This window comes from Botrytis fragariae, assembly GCF_013461495.1.
Source record: "Botrytis fragariae strain BVB16 chromosome Unknown tig00000054, whole genome shotgun sequence".
Lineage (NCBI taxonomy): Eukaryota > Fungi > Ascomycota > Leotiomycetes > Helotiales > Sclerotiniaceae > Botrytis > Botrytis fragariae.
Window position 1 is genome coordinate 273,478 of NW_023500993.1, and position 15,991 is coordinate 289,468.

General features: G+C 42.6%; 7 protein-coding genes across 7 annotated transcripts; 5 read left to right on the forward strand and 2 right to left on the reverse strand.

Moving 5' to 3' along the window:
• Positions 1-1,097: 1,097 nt before the first annotated feature.
• Positions 1,098-2,374, forward strand: Bfra_004856 (uncharacterized protein; the record flags this gene model as incomplete). The annotated part of the gene is made up of 2 exons (XM_037335247.1): positions 1,098-2,058; positions 2,139-2,374. 2 exons carry the CDS (start codon positions 1,098-1,100, stop codon positions 2,372-2,374), a joined length of 1,197 nt encoding a protein of 398 aa, XP_037192342.1.
• Positions 2,375-3,738: 1,364 nt separating this feature from the next.
• On the forward strand, positions 3,739-5,286 carry Bfra_004857 (uncharacterized protein; the record flags this gene model as incomplete). Its single annotated transcript, XM_037335248.1, has 1 exon — positions 3,739-5,286. The coding sequence occupies one exon, from the start codon at positions 3,739-3,741 to the stop codon at positions 5,284-5,286; it is 1,548 nt and encodes a 515-aa protein (XP_037192343.1).
• A 1,038-nt stretch (positions 5,287-6,324) lies between these two features.
• Bfra_004858 (putative transcription initiation factor subunit taf5 protein) lies at positions 6,325-9,715 on the reverse strand (the record flags this gene model as incomplete). Its single annotated transcript, XM_037335249.1, has 4 exons — positions 6,325-7,384; positions 7,434-8,239; positions 8,297-8,845; positions 9,599-9,715. The coding sequence occupies 4 exons, from the start codon at positions 9,713-9,715 to the stop codon at positions 6,325-6,327; spliced, it is 2,532 nt and encodes an 843-aa protein (XP_037192344.1).
• A 618-nt stretch (positions 9,716-10,333) lies between these two features.
• Positions 10,334-10,964, forward strand: Bfra_004859 (putative mediator complex protein; the record flags this gene model as incomplete). Its single annotated transcript, XM_037335250.1, has 2 exons — positions 10,334-10,423; positions 10,476-10,964. 2 exons carry the CDS (start codon positions 10,334-10,336, stop codon positions 10,962-10,964), a joined length of 579 nt encoding a protein of 192 aa, XP_037192345.1.
• A 505-nt stretch (positions 10,965-11,469) lies between these two features.
• Bfra_004860 (putative sorting nexin 3 protein) lies at positions 11,470-13,490 on the forward strand (the record flags this gene model as incomplete). The annotated part of the gene is made up of 6 exons (XM_037335251.1): positions 11,470-11,506; positions 11,568-11,633; positions 11,685-12,181; positions 12,234-12,614; positions 12,661-13,263; positions 13,314-13,490. 6 exons carry the CDS (start codon positions 11,470-11,472, stop codon positions 13,488-13,490), a joined length of 1,761 nt encoding a protein of 586 aa, XP_037192346.1.
• Positions 13,491-13,873: 383 nt separating this feature from the next.
• Positions 13,874-14,395, reverse strand: Bfra_004861 (putative 50s ribosomal protein; the record flags this gene model as incomplete). Its single annotated transcript, XM_037335252.1, has 1 exon — positions 13,874-14,395. The coding sequence occupies one exon, from the start codon at positions 14,393-14,395 to the stop codon at positions 13,874-13,876; it is 522 nt and encodes a 173-aa protein (XP_037192347.1).
• Positions 14,396-14,745: 350 nt separating this feature from the next.
• Positions 14,746-15,773, forward strand: Bfra_004862 (putative flavin reductase like domain-containing protein; the record flags this gene model as incomplete). Its single annotated transcript, XM_037335253.1, has 2 exons — positions 14,746-14,860; positions 14,935-15,773. 2 exons carry the CDS (start codon positions 14,746-14,748, stop codon positions 15,771-15,773), a joined length of 954 nt encoding a protein of 317 aa, XP_037192348.1.
• Positions 15,774-15,991: the final 218 nt, after the last annotated feature.

Genomic DNA, 15,991 nt, shown 5'->3' on the forward strand with positions numbered 1-15,991 from the left:
TTTGTGCTGGGACGCGGACCAACTCGGACCGGATATGGCGTCTTAAGGTTCGAGGCGTTCCTGAAAAGTTGCACGAGGGGTTACATATGCACAACATGACATCTAGAATTACTGGGATTGTGTTTGGTTTGTAGAACTGAAAACATGCTCATCATCTGCTCTTTCCAATGGATTGGGTATCATTATGATGAATATGATCGATGTGGTGAGCACTGATGGACATCATGATCTTTGTTTCCAATAGACTGGTTTGTAACTTTGTCCCGGAGAGTTAAGGGGGGCATGATTTTAGATTGGGAAAGGACGAGACAAATAATATGAAGGAATGGGAGGGATCGGGAAATGCATTTTCTGTTGTAACTCATAGTTGGTAAGAGCACAACGATAGTAAAAATGTATGAGATCTGTAAAATCGACGAATAGGAAGCATTAGGGGATTATTTTGTGAATGGGTAACAGTAGTTTGGTAAGATACATTTCGTTTATCAAAGCCAGAATTGGGAGATGGGGATACATTATGGTCATGGGAGTTCGTCATCCCGGGAACTGAAGATGAGATAGTATAGGACGATGAGGTTAGTTCCTAACTGCATTGTATAGTATCGAATCGAATGGAGAATATCAAAAGGAATATCCGTCAATTGACTTTCGGAACGGCACGGTTAGTTGATTGTTGCATAAATGGAAATCGTTGTGTTTGGCAGGAATCTTCGCTAGGTAGGTATGATGTGCAGTTAAGGAAGGAATGAGGAGTGAAGTTGCACGATCTGGGTAAACAATATGTACCTTGATGGATGGCAAAAGGAAAGTTAAGGAAATGAGGAGAGGGTATAAAATGTACGAAATTCCCTGATTTGAGAACTTAGATTTTGTTTCTCTCTTCATCACATACACATTGAGCTTTACTTCTTTTGCTACGAGTCTTGCTTAAAGTACAATACATTGCAACACAATCCATTCGCTGTTTACAATTCATTTGAATTTCAATCCATTATACACTCTCAGTTCAATTCATTTCAATCTACTTTCTTAAGTGATCGCTCTCTCACCTCTCACACTTACTTACATCCAATCACCTCACATATTCAACCGCAATAATGCACTACAAACTCCTCCTGACCATTTCTCTCCTCCCCACTCTCTACGGAGCACCTGCACCTGCACCTGTCCCAGACGTAGCAAACGATAATCACTCACCTTACTACTCTCCACCCTCCGTCTCTGTCCCTTCTCTTCCTGCCCCAGCTGTCCCATCTGTTCGTGCTGCTGGCGGTAGTACTGGGGCTAGTGCTGGGAGTAGTGATCCACTTGGACTAGGTGGTCTATTAGGTGGTCTCCTTGGTGGCTTTGGCCTTGGTGGTGGTGGTGGTGGTGGTGGTGGTGGTGGAGGAACTGCTCCAGTTGCAAGTATCCCAGCTTTGCCTGCTCCAAGTGTGCCAATTTTGCCGACAAGTCATTATTATCCTACACCTGTTCCGCAGGTCTCGGCTACTTTGCCTGTAGGCGGCGGAGGTCCGGTTGTTTCTGCTACGATTCCTATCGGTGGTGGTGGTGTTTCGATTGGTGGCGGTGCGTCGGCTTCTGCTACTATTCCTATTATATCTGCTACTCTTCCAGCTGTTGGTGGTGGCTCAGGGTCAAGTGTGGGATATAATGGCGGTGGTGCTAGTGGAAGTAGTGGAAGTGGACCTGGCATATCTGTTTCGGTACCTATTCCAACCGGTGGTATTTCAGTTGGTGTTGGAACTTCAGATGCAGTTACTGCTTCACTTCCTGGTGCTACTATCTCTATAACTCAACCTGGTGGACCAATTGTTACTTCTGACCCTGCATCGAGTGGCTGTCTGGCTAAGGATATGTCGACATATTCGCTTGTGATTGCTTCTACTATTCCTCAGACGACAACTAGCATCTCGCATTTCACTGTTCCAGTTGTTGAAACGATTTCTACAAATTATGTGCAGGTCATCTATTCGACAGTTACTATTCCAACTACAGTGTTGAAGACTAGTCAAAGTACTGGAACTACAACAATTATTGCTACTTCTATCGTTACCAGTGAGTTGTGCTCCTTAATTTTTTCCTCATTTATTGTCATGAATTTGCCATTGAGAAGATGAACTAATGTATCACGATAGGCCTTCAAACCTCTCTTACAGCCGTCTGTCAAGATGGTGATCTCCCTGCAGCTCCTACTGGCTCTGTACCAAGTGGATCTAGTGCCAATGGTGCCGCGAGCTCAAGTGCACCAGGTGCTACCATCAGTGTTGGACTTCCAAGTGGTGGGAATGGAGGAAGCAGTGGATCTGGAACTCCAACAGGAGGAAGCGGTAGTGGAAATGGGAATTATGGTGGACATTACTCCAGAGTCTGATTTAATTGATTGATGGGCTAGGTCGAACTATATGAGAAGGAATATTATGGGTTTAAATTGCTTCTAATTTTGGTGGAGATGTTTATGGTTCATAATTGTGGTTGATGTTTTGGGACAATTTGGTGAATGGTAGAGGGATAAGGATAGCTTGATCCTACATATTCGTGAAATGGGGAGCTCTGGTTGTCAGGACTCAGCTTTGGAAGATATGTTTGTGTGTGAATGAGATGAGTGGGATGTTTCTTCTGATGGTAGATAGTATATTTTTGTTGGTTCAAATTGAGATTAATCACCTCGTATGGTTTTGAGACTTATGAATTGCTTAAGGTTGGTGAATGTCTCCGAGACTCGTGTATGATATTTACTAGAATTGACTTGGAGATTGAGCCGTAAATATTGGAGATGGAAAATTCGTCTTGAGTTTGCGTCTTGCACTAGGTCTCTCCTGATGTAATCTCTGCTAGATGTCTGCGCTATGAAAATGAGAATGACCATAGCTATACCACACTACCTTCAATATCTATACGTCAAACTTGTACCAATACATTGTTAGAAGGGCCAGCGCAACGAATTAAGAATTCCCATCCCGTAGATACTACGAATGTTGGCTCTTGAAGAAGTCAAATTTGGTGGATTATTGTGAATTGAAGTGCGATTCAAGAGAGGTACGGGGAGAGAGAGAGAGAGAGAGAGAGAGAGAGAGAGAGAGAGAGAGAGAGAGAGAGAAAGAGGCTATGTACATCTTTGACGCAGACGTATAACCGTAAGGGTAAAGCGCGAGGATGAAGCGAGGGTGGTATGTATAGAAGGGATGTGAATCTTTCCGAGGAGTCTTCCTACTGAATCGATACTTGAATACGGTTCTGGGTATTCATGTGCTCAATACGGGTATGGATACGGCCACTTTACTTTGTTGCTTGCGAGGTACGGTTGAGATTTTATGCTGTGTTGTTATTTTTAGTATGTCCTTGTGTGAAATTGTACGGTCGGTGATGGAGGGATAGGCAAATTGGAAGTGGAAGGAGATGTATGTGTCATTTTCGTACGGTTATTTTTGGGGAGAGTGTTGATGCTGGCTGGGAGTATGAGTGTGAAGGCAGTTATGTACGGTGATTGTGATTGTGATTGTGATGTTTACGGCGAGTTGGAGGTACGAATGTAGGTACGAATACGGTGAGAAACACAGCAGTATGAACTATCACCGTATGATAGATCTGTGTATCGCTCTCTATCCTGCACCCATATAAGCTCTTTAGATTCCATCGACCAACTCACGATATCCCATTTGCTCGACATACATCTGGATATTCAAACCACAAACCACAAACCAGAAAGTTCATTAACGAGTAAGCACCTACTTCACCATGCCGAATACAAGAGCAGCGTTGAAGTCTGCGCAGAATATAAAGCAGAAGCAGAAGCAGAAGTTAAAGACGGAGCAGAAGAAAAAGATGATCCCAGCTAGAAGAACTACACAACCTAAACACAGCCCGGAGAACACAAAATCAACTTCGATTCTAAAAGCAATGAAAACCTGGAACTCGAAAATACATGCAGATAGAAGTCCGGAGATTGCCAATTTGAAGACCGATGCGAAGTCCACATCGAATGCCACTTCAACTCCAAAGCAGAAGCTAGACACAAGCTCAGCTAGACAAACTACACAACCCAATTCCAGCTCGGAGACCACGAAATCGAGTTCAACTTCAACTCCAACTCCAAAACAAGAGATAATCTGGCACACAAAGATAAACAGAAAGAGAAGCTCTAAACCCACGAGTTCGAGAAAAGATACGAAGTCCATGCCGGATACAACCTCAAAGCAACAGACGAAGTTAAACATAACCCCAGCTAGAAGAACTACACAACCCAGCCTGGAGAACCCAAAATCAACTCCAACTTCAACTCCAAAACAAGAGATAATCTGGCACACAAAGATAAACAGAAAGAGAAGCTCCAAACCCACAAATTCGAAGAAAGATGCAGAGTCTGCGACGAATCCAACTCCAATTCTAAAGCAGGGGCTAAGCGCAAGCTCGGCTAGAAGAAATTCACAACCCAAATCTAGCCCGGAGATCACAGGATCAACTCCAAAAGCAAAATTCACCCGGAACTCAGAGTTCAGTGGAGAGAGAAGCCCCGAGATTGCGTATTCGAAGAAAGATGCAGGGATTTTGACTTCGAATACTGCTGCGAGAATGATTATCGAGATTTCAGATTCGGATTCGGATGCTGATGATGGTGTTGATGGAGATGAAGTTGGACATGTGGATATTGATGAGGATGAGGATGAGGATGTGGATGTGGATGTTGAAGTTGGAGATGAGGATGTGGATTTTGGTATTGATAGTGATGGAGATGTGGATATCGATGGAGATTTTGACGAAGATATAGATGTGGATACGAACACAACTCCACAATCTATTCCAATGTATAGTTCAACGCTAGATGCAACTCCAGATATGTTTTTGATACCCGGTATCAATTCTGCCCCGGCTTCTCCATATCTAGGAGACCCGATGCCATGGGTATCAGAAGCCGAACCAGAACCAGCAGCGGGATTAGATTCGGGATTGGGGAATTCGACGCTAGATGCAACTTCAAATATCATGGGGTTGATACCCGATTTCAACGCTGTTCTGACTTCTCCATATCGGGGAGATCTGATGCTATCGGTTTCAGAAGCAGAACTGGAACCAGCCCCGGGATTGGGAAATCAAGTCACTGGAGATGGAGTTCTTTCATCCGATGATATGCACATAGATATGGATTCACACGTGGATTCGCACCTGGATTCGCACATGGATTTAGATATAGACATGGATATAAACATGAACGTAGATTTATACACAGAAGCCAACAAAAGCCCCTCTCCACGTCCTGGAAAGGAATTTACATGGATCCACCTCTGACAGCGGAAGAAAAGGGTTGGGATTTTTCGAATGTGGGGGTCGAGGAGATTGATGGGTTGTTTGGGGAGATGGAGAAGGGTATCGGGGGAGGGGTGAGCGGGAATGTGGATGTGGAGATGGAGATGGAGGAGTAGAGGATGTAGGTGCTGATGTGGAGATGGGGGAAGGGGAGGGGATGAGAGTAGATATAGAAGAGCAAAGCGAACAGACACAGATAGAAACACAGAACCTTGAAAGAAAAAGCGAAAGGCTGAAGAAGAGGAAGCTGGGGGAAGCGATTGAGAAAAAGGACGAGGGTTTAAGAGGGATGTTAGACCATTGAGCTGTTAAGCTTTCACTCAGGTAGTTGACTTGTGAGAATTGCAAGTTGTGAATTTGGTTTCTGGGGAATACGATGACATGCGACGGAAGGGGAGGAGACAGAATAGTTAGCAAAGAATCATAGCATACATATCTATTTGACCATGCTCAGAATTTCGACATCCAAGACTCGTGTTTATCTCTGTACAACTACTCACTAACGCGGATGAGGTGTCCCTCTTCTTTTCATGGTATGCATAATACTAGGCTGTGAAATTGAGGATAATTCATCCCGACTCGGAGATTCCTATGCTTCTGATCAATTCAGCGTACATATCAAGAATTGTACGAGACCGTAATGTATTGCATGATCTATAGTGAAAGGTAAATTAAAACGGGAAAAAGAAGGAACACTAGCATCGACTCCTTGAATCTCTAACCCTCAAGTCTAAAGTCATAAATTGTAACACATACAAGCAAATCACAGATCAAATATGTGCATATATTTCCGAGGAAAATTCACCGATTTAGAAACCTAACTAATGACTATTACCATAAATCCTGGTATCTTACGCCATTTTCTGTATCAATCCACTTCCACCACACTCAATCCCATTCATCCAAAGAAACTCTCGGATGAAATCTCAATTACAATTTGAAAGAAACTTTTATCGTAAACCGTGCATCTCGCAATCAAAATGATCTAAGTCTCCACGAATAACCATCTACCCAATATTCTCAAGGCAAATAACATCCTCCAGCCATAACCAAATTCATTCTTGTAAACATGACTTTGTAAACTGGTGATCTCTTGGTTGGGAATGCAACAATTTGATCTGGAGTAATCATTGTTTCCTTACCCTTCTTCTTGGAAGATCCAGTAGTAGGATTAGCTTGAGCACCGGTAATAGCACCCGTAACACGAGTTGCATCAGCTTGTCCACCAGTACCGATGACTTCACCATCAGTGTTCTTGTATGGATCGGAAGGCACCTCAATATCCCACAAACGAACAGTACCATCAGCTCCACCTGAACACAAGACTGTAGATTCAACACTGAATGATAAAGACCAAATTCCTCCCTTTCCATGACCTCTACAACGTTTAATTTGTGTTCCCTTTGCAAGATCCCAAAGAATAATACTACCACCACAATCTGCAGATGCTAAAATCTTTCCATTAGGAGCACATTGAAGAGCACTAATGGTGTCGGTATGACCAGTAAAGACACGAACGCAATCACCAGTTGTAAAAGACCACATGCGAACAGTCTTATCAGCTTGATCACTTGCCGAGAAAACATATGCTCCATTTGGATGCCAGGCGATTTGATTGACATTGGAATCATGACCAATGAACATTCGAAGGTATGAAATATGATCTTGTCCCCAAATACGAACAGATCGATCATGACCACAAGTCAAAAAGTAATGACCAAATGGTCCCCACTTTACATTCCACACTGGACCTTCATGACCTTTGTATACGACAAGGCAGGCCCATGCTTCGAGAGACCAAAGACGAATGGTTCTATCCGAGGAAGATGAGAGAAGTAACTTTGGAGCAGTAGCTGTATCACTTTCATCTGCACCTCGAATCGAAGGAGAGAAAGATACGGCATAAACAGGTGCGGAATGACCGATTAGACGACGAGAGTTCGATGGTGGCGGATCATTTGGACCTGGTTTGGTTTCACTTGGCAATGGTTCGCCATGTAGATGCCAAACACGGATGTAAGATTCTTCCGTTCCAACAGCGACCAAGTTATTGTCATCGGAAAATTCGATACAATTGATTCTAGCCACAAGTTAGTATTCTGTCAGAAGGCTGCTGTCAAATAACTTACGTGTCGAGAGTATTGTGGAAAGTAAACATGCAAATAGAGACTGCAGGACCAACTCCACCATTCCGGCTTTCAATCTTGAATCTATCTCGATGTTCTTTGATCTTCTGAACTTCCATGATGACATCCCGAGCACGAGAAGGAGGGTAAGGAATGTCATTGCGGCTAGGTCCTTCAACACCTTCCTCACGCTTGATACTTTGATCAAACAAGTCCACCAAGGATGGTCTGCCGAGCTCAGGTGGGTTCTTACTATCTTCCTCATCAAGATCTGCGCGAACATCTGCAGCTAATTCTTCCTCCATTGCCATTGGTCCCAATAGTAACTTGGCATTATTATCTTGGATATCTTTGTTCGTGACTCCGGTAAAAGCTCCGGGGATTCCTTCTTGAAGGTCAGACTCTTCCGGTTCAACACCATGTGCTTGATTGATGATAGCTTCAAAACTATATTGATCAATGGGTCCTCGCTTTGTTTCACGAATTTCGCAGTAAGTCTGTAGCAAATAAATGATAACAGATCCTCCTTGTTTGCTGTTCGATTCGAGGTGAGTGATGAGGTTGAAGTAAACATGGGTATTGAGAGGGATTCGATATTTTGAGGATAGATAAAGCTTAGTGATTGTATTATCGTTGATTTGTTGTGGCAAACTGATTGTATCAAATGTAGTGAGTTCATCGGCATGGACTTGTTGGAATTGATTTTTGAATTCATTCAAAAAAGCTTTTCCATCACTTGTATAATTATTTGTAATGAGCTCAATAAATGAATAAACAAAAGTAGGCCAAAGGAGTCTGCGCAACTCAAACTGTTGCAAGATGTATTAGAGATTTTGACTTTGGATATTGAAAGAATTCTTGCTTACCTTGTAAATATCCAAGTTAGAGTCGATCCAATTACTCAATAATCGGAAACCCTTTGCATATTTTGCTGTACCAAGGTCCTCGGCACGTTCTTGAATAGGTTTTCCATCTCTATCAAGGTTGGAAGATTCAGATCGTAGCATCTGCTCAGTTCGATTGTAACCTTTTTTGACGAGGTACTCGATAACCTTTGCTCGACAATGCTCGTTAGCAGCCGTTTGCATAGGAAAATGGAGATTTTCTGCGGTAGAAGCATGAGGTGATGAAGTTGAAGAAAGACGAGAATAAGGAGAGCCATAAGGGCGCGGAGGATTTGGAGAATATGGGAGGTATGATGGAGGTTGAACACCAGTATATGGTGGAATTGGGGGACGAGAAGCACCAGGTCTTGGAATACCATTATTTGAAGAACCAGAAGGCACTGCAACTTGGGTCTGAATGTTTCCAGGACGTGGAGTACCTGTTTGTAACGAATTTGAAGTAGAAGGACGTGAAAGGGAAGGACGCGGTGGGATTTTCCCAGGTGGTCCAGACATGATGACAAGAGATCGCTGCAAGAATTTTGTGACAGGGCTATGTAACAGGTTTGTGTAAAAAACTTTGCCAGAAGAGCAATATGTATATTGCAAGAAGTTGTAGTATGGGACTTATTTTGTGGAAGTGAATTGATAGGATTCTGATTAGAAAGCTTGCTGCTTTTGAGATGGAGATGAGAGGAGGGGAAACAGGGGAAGAAGAACGCTAAGTCGAAACAGGTATCGGGCCTTGAACAAACAAGCACAGTATTGGATTGAGAGAACTTGAACTGTGAATATATATTTGTTCTCCAGATTTCTCCCAAACAAATATGTTTGTCGATAGGAAGGCCAACCATGAAAGGCATAAACACCATGTTTTGAAAGCTCCTGCAAAATGCCAATGCGTACGGTACAGAGAATCATTAAGAATTTTTTGAAGTTTCAATCAATTCATCTCTTGAAGTAACAAAATACAATCAAGCAAATTGTTGTTTCAAGAGGTGGTTCATGGTATTCAGCCTGACCACGTGACAAATCTTTGACACTGTTTTTTACTCTGTACGTTGCCAAACTGTATTGTGGCCACCTGCTTCTGCACTAGCAGTATCTTGAGAGAGCATAGTTGTTCTGTTGGCAAGGGGTTGGATAGATTTTTGGGACAAAGACTTGATGGTATTGATGATATATATCGACGGCATTGGGGATAGAAGCTTGCTGGTATTGACGATATCGATGGCAACACTGCTGAAATCCATTGAATTCATATAGAAAGAAGGGAGAACTTACGATCTGATTTAGATTTTGTTGAGACATGAGTGAGCCTGATTGGGGAGGACCTTGAGAATTTTGTTGTGTATTTATTCCAGCACTTGGAGGTCCGTTTGGTTGTCCTGAGGTAGACATGCTTATTGAGAGATTGAGAGTCCTTCTGCGTGTGATTGGAGCTACCTAGCACTGTAGGTACTTTCTACTCGGCTACCTACCTAACCAAGCTATCCGCACCGGTGAGTATTCCTTCCTTTTATAATCTATCACCTAGATAATACCGTAATACCGCAAGCACTGCCAATCACTTAGCATCTCCCCAAAACCAACGAAAAAATTCACTTCAAACTCTCAACTCTATGTTTAGGCAGGTACGTATAGTTGATTACGATTTATAGAGAAATTGGGGGATTATTAAAGAGGAATAATTAAAAGAATTTTTATTGTTCAAGGCTGAATGCCTGGCATCTTGTGGGAGGTTACTGAAGGTCAAGCTTCATTGAACAATTGGAGTGAAGTTTTGACACTAATGCAGCCGATCCGCAGAGCCGCATTATTAAGGCTGTAACCCCAGATAAAGCATCTCCAAGGTTCCAAGGTTAAGGTTCTGGAGATCAATCAATCTACATAATCATTCTCAAAGTACAAAATTCGAAGTACAAACTCATACATCCTCATACATCTTCATACATCTTCAAAGTACGCACCCGAATCAAACAGTCATTCAAGGGTTTTGACTTCCGACTTTCAATCATCATGTCCTCCTCACCAGAAGAAAGTCAAACCTCAGCATTCCGACCATTTACAAAAGCTGAACGCATTCAGCAACTTAATGAAATAGACAAGGTAAAATCTACAACGTTTGACTCGTCCTATAACACTATCTAATCATCCATAGAGTATTTTACAACTCGTTCAAACTGCTGGACAAACCCTTAAAATTCTTACTGCAGCACAAGAACCTGGAGAATCACAATCACCACAAGAAAAACGTCAAGCTTTCCAAGATGCCTCGAACTCTTATCTAAAAACTTTACAATCCGTCGATGTAAGATTACGAAGACAAATATTGGGGTTGGAAGAAGCCGACATTATACCCGCAGAAAAGGTGAAGTCAAAGCATAAGGGCAAATCAGTACCTGAAGTTGTGGAAAGACGACCAGCAGTTCCAGGAAATATGGCAGGCAATATGCCAACAGACGAGGTCGTTGTGGAAAGGGGAATGGGAAATCTTGATATTGGTTTCTTGAATAGTCGAAGTGGAAGAGTTGGTAGAGATATGGAGGCAGAATTGTGGGCAAAGAGTAGAAAGTTTCTCGAGGATTTGGATAAGGGCAACTACAGTTCACGTCCATTAACTCACATGAAGGACGAGGTTGAGAAATAAAGAATGGTAGATGTGGAGGTGGAATCATACTCTGTAAAGATGGATATTCTGTAGGGCACTTTGATATATTCATGTTGGAATTGATCCTTTTGCCATTCAAAGTTTGAATCTTTAAAGCCGTGGGTATCTTACCTACCTGCAATGATGCATTCATGCTCTTGCTTCAAATATGGTGACAACAGTAAGCTGCGTAAAAGGAAATAAACTAACCGATATTTACCCGACCAGCCAAATTCCTACCCTTTACCTTGATCGCAAGATACCTATTATTACACCCTTGATGCATCGTGTACATTCCATACCAACACTATTACTGGAGATTTGTTGAAGAAAGATTGCGAGTATCGTACATCAATTATATTGGTTGCTGTCTTGAATAGCTTTAATCCCTGTAACCCACCACGGTACATTCCGAGTGTTGTCTGTGCCGCGCGCCGATTAGATATCCGTCTTGAATTCATACAAGTATCAACTCAACGTCGTTAAGTGCCCTTAGTATTTCGTCATGGATTTGGAAGACGGGGGAGACTCACCTTGGGGAGGTATGCTTCTACCGACTGAAACGACAATTCTGGAAGTGATCAATATTGACAACTATATCAGATGTCCCTTCTCAAGCCCAATCGACACCAAGCTTACCCAAACCCGAACAATCCGCTACAGAAGGAGGTCAGTCATCATTGCATTGAAGTAGGATTCGAATTTAACTTTATTACAAAGAAACCCCCGAATCTGCATCACAAACCCTTGCCCCACCAGCTTCACAAGGCAAAACACATGCAGGACGTACGATACGAACCCCTCGACGCGCTGGAGCACAACCAGTTCGACTTCAAGCTTTAGATGATTCTTTGGGGCCATTAGGACCATTGGGTGATAACGCGCCAACATCGAAAGCCGACGAGCCTCCTGCGCCGCCTCAAAAAGAACAAACTGTTACACACAATCCGCGACAACCATTAACTTCAGCGCAAAGCTCTACTATAAGTCGAAGTTTGTTGGATTCAGTGGATTTGAATGAGGATGTTGAATCCAGTACTGGACCTCGCATACCACCTCCTGTTCAACCATCTCAAATAGGCTCGGTTCGAAGAGAGTCAACACCTAGTGTGAGCATCGAACAAGCTGCCAAGCCTACTTTCAATATTACAGTCGGTGATCCACACAAAGTTGGAGATTTGACCAGTTCTCATATTGTGTACTCTGTTGAAACAAAGGTAGGATATATCAATTCCAAGGAAGTATCGGTATAAACTAATCATAAATTAGACATCCTCTAAAGCATATCGTCAACCGGAATTTACTGTCACTCGAAGATATAGGGACTTTCTTTGGCTTTACAACTCTTTACATGCAAACAACCCTGGTGTCGTTGTACCTCCACCTCCTGAGAAACAGGCTGTAGGAAGATTTGATACAAATTTTGTTGAATCTAGGCGTGCTGCATTAGAAAGAATGCTTAATAAAACAGCTGCTCATCCAACACTTCAACATGATGGGGATTTGAAACTGTTTTTAGAAAGTGAGGCTTTCAATGTTGATGTCAAACACAAGGAACGAAAAGAACCTGGACTTGGTGAAAGCAAAGGCATGTTTAGTGGACTTGGTATTTCTGTTGGTGGAGGAGGAAAATTTGTTGAACATGACGATGTAAGTTATGATTCTTCTAGGAGTTTGAAGTTGCTGACATGATTAGTGGTTCCACGAGCGGCGAATTTATTTGGATGCTTTGGAGAATCAACTCAAAGCTTTGTTGAAAGCTATGGATGTTGTGGTTACCCAACGTAAAGGTCTTGCTGAAGCTGCAGGTGATTTCTCTGGTTCCCTTCGAGCACTCTCAGCTGTTGAACTCTCTACATCGTTATCCGGACCTCTTGAAAGTCTTGCGGATTTACAAGTCAGAATTAGGGAACTTTACGATCGACAAGCACAACAAGATGTATTGACTTTGGGTATCACAATTGATGAATATGTTCGTTTGATTGGAAGTATCAAACAGGCATTCGGTTCACGTCAAAAAGCATGGCACTCATGGCATGCAGCAGAGGGTGACTTACAAAAGCGTAAGACTACTCAAGAGAAATTATTACGCCAAGGGAAATCACAACAAGATCGTTTGAATCAAATGCAAGGAGAAGTGGCCGATTCTGAACGTAAAGTTCATCAAGCAAGATTATTGTTTGAGGATATGGGACGTCTTATGAAATCCGAACTTGATAGATTTGAACGTGAAAAGGTTGAGGATTTTAAGAGTGCCGTGGAGACATTCTTAGAAAGTGCTGTGGAAGCTCAAAAGGAGGTAAGTTGTTACATTTATGATATCAGAGACATCATGCTAATATTCTTAAGCTTATTGAACTTTGGGAAACTTTCCTTATGCAACTTGATGCTGAAGAAGATGAACAATTATTTTATAAGCCCCCCGTAGAACCAGCGGCACGTTCTTCTTCAGAAACTGGAATCTCAGGTGAAACTGCTACAGACTCACAAGCTGCAGCTGTAGCAACTGCTGAAGAAGAAGATTAATGAATGACACAATGATATCACGTTTTTGAAAAGTAATTGGGTGGGGGAAAAAAGATGAAGAGAATGACACAATTATCAAATCATGAGGTGATTGTGGTATGCTGGTTGTAGTATTTTTGTACATAGAATAATATTTCAATTCTGAACGCCCAATCCTGATCTCTGTGCATTTCTTTTAACCTCCTTGACAATGTATATGTACATGTGTTCATGACAAGATGAGGGATGTTCTCTCGGTCATCGTACAATCCAACTTGATATGTTTGATAATCTCTGAAGCTCTGGAGGGAGAATAACATTTCCCCAACTTCATACCAAGATATTCCCCATCCCAGTCATTATAATAATACCCCTCACTCCACCCCTCAATGCAACCCACCCATTTATTTCTTCTCCTTTCCACTCTTCGTCCTAACAGTTCCCTTCATACTAGCACTATCCCTCTGAGCTCCTCCACTAATCAAATCCATCAAACTATCCATTGAATCTCCCTTCTTGCTCTCTACCCCTTCATCAGCCTTCGCACTCTCTGCATCCTTTGCCAATTTCTCCTCTCCATCTGCCTTCTCTACCTCTCCATCCCATCCCCTTCCGAACCTCTCTCTGAATGCACTCAAACGTCCTGCTTCATCATTCTCAACATTCCTTAATGAATCTAAAGAGGGCTGCCATAAAGGATGATTTCGTGTATCTTTTGTACTGCGGTAAATGGGCGCTGGAGATGTGGATCGAGTGAGGTAGGTTGAGCCGTCGGATAGAGTAACGAGTTGTGTGAAAGTATATGGTCGAATAGGACGTTTTAGAAGGGTGGCGTGTCGAATTTGGTGGGTGAGGGTGGAGTTTATGGGGAGGGTATTGGAGGTAATGGAGGAGGTACGGCGGAGGGTGAGGGATGGGAGGGACATGATTTCGGCGTAATTGGACGGATGAGGATACGGCGTAGTAGTATTGACGAGAGGAAGAAGCGCCTCTAGTTTAGGGCACCGAGACGTATAATTGGGTTCGTATGAAATATCGAGTTTCTCGTCGCATTTGACGAGGCTTGCATCTAGATTTGTTTTCTGAGAACTTTTCTACGGTGTGCGCGATAGACCAATGACGATGTGAATATAATTTTCAGCCTTGTGGAACCTTGTGTGGATACACAGCGCCTTGCATATCTGAGTATATTTTTGACTCAATTGAGGACGGAGTCAAAGTAAATTTCATATCAATTGGTTTAGAAAGGGCTGCAGTTTTGTAGTATTTGGAAAAGATGATATCTACTAAGAATTCGCGGAGTTTGCTTTATACAAATCAATCTTCTGTTGTGGGAGGCTTTCATGAATTATTCTGGAGATGGAGTTCACTGGAGAAGACTTCTAAAAAATGTATAGTATTCTTCTCATTTACTTGTAATCCCTAGTATACTTCCTTTACTGACACCTGGTTCTGAATTTTCTAGATCACACTCATTCTTCTCGACACAATGCATTTTCAAAATGTATTCATCAGCAACCAAGAAAAAGCAGCAGCTTGTCCAATCCTTCTCCTTCAAAACCGACCAGCGCCATTGAGTCAACAGATACACCTATAGATACCCCATTAGAAGCCCCCAACAAGTCACCCGAACTCAATCAACTCGCCTTGGATGTCCGTCAAGTAATGCGCCATGTACCGCATTCCGTCGTAATCCTCACCACTCCAAACATTCATCCAAATTCTGGAGAACCCTCAATAGCAGCAGCAGCTATGACTTTATCCTCTTTCACTACCCTTACACTCTCACCAGAACCTATTATCACATTCAACATCAAGCGTCCTTCCCGAACACTCGATGCGCTAAAAGCATTATACCCCATCGGGTCAGGATCATCATCCGCAAAAGATAACCCCGAAAGATGGTTTCACATCCACCTATTAGAAGCCAATACATCCGGTGCTCAACTTGCCAATCATTTTTCTCGTGGTGGACCTATGCTCCCCGAGGATCGCAAGTTGGTGTATTCCCCCGGTGCAGTCTCAAATGTAACCACTAAAGGTATAAGACAGACGTTTCAATGTGAGATTCTGAGGAATCATGAAAATAGTGGGTTTATTGATGTTGGGGATCATACGTTGGTTTTTGGGAAGATGATGAAGATTGGGTTTGGGGAGCAAGCGGATAAAGTGAAGGGAAGGAAGAAGGAGTGGAGGGGGTTATGTTATATGCAGGGGCAATATCAAATTGCGATTCCTATGTTGCATGCCGATAAGAAGAAGGATGTCACTGTTTCAGGTAATGGAGTTGGGGGTACTGTATAAGATAATAGGATCGAGGTTAAGGAGAAGTTGGACGGAGAGGGAATGCAGAGCTGGTAGAGGTCAGAATCTTGAAGAGGCAAGAGAAGAATTTAGTGTCATGAGCACGGGTTCGTGGTATGTATAGAGTATCTCATGTTTTCACTTGTAAAGCTTGTTTTCAGGATGTATTGTGTTGTATTGTACTATTATATCGGGTATGCACGCGCCAGAACTCCCGC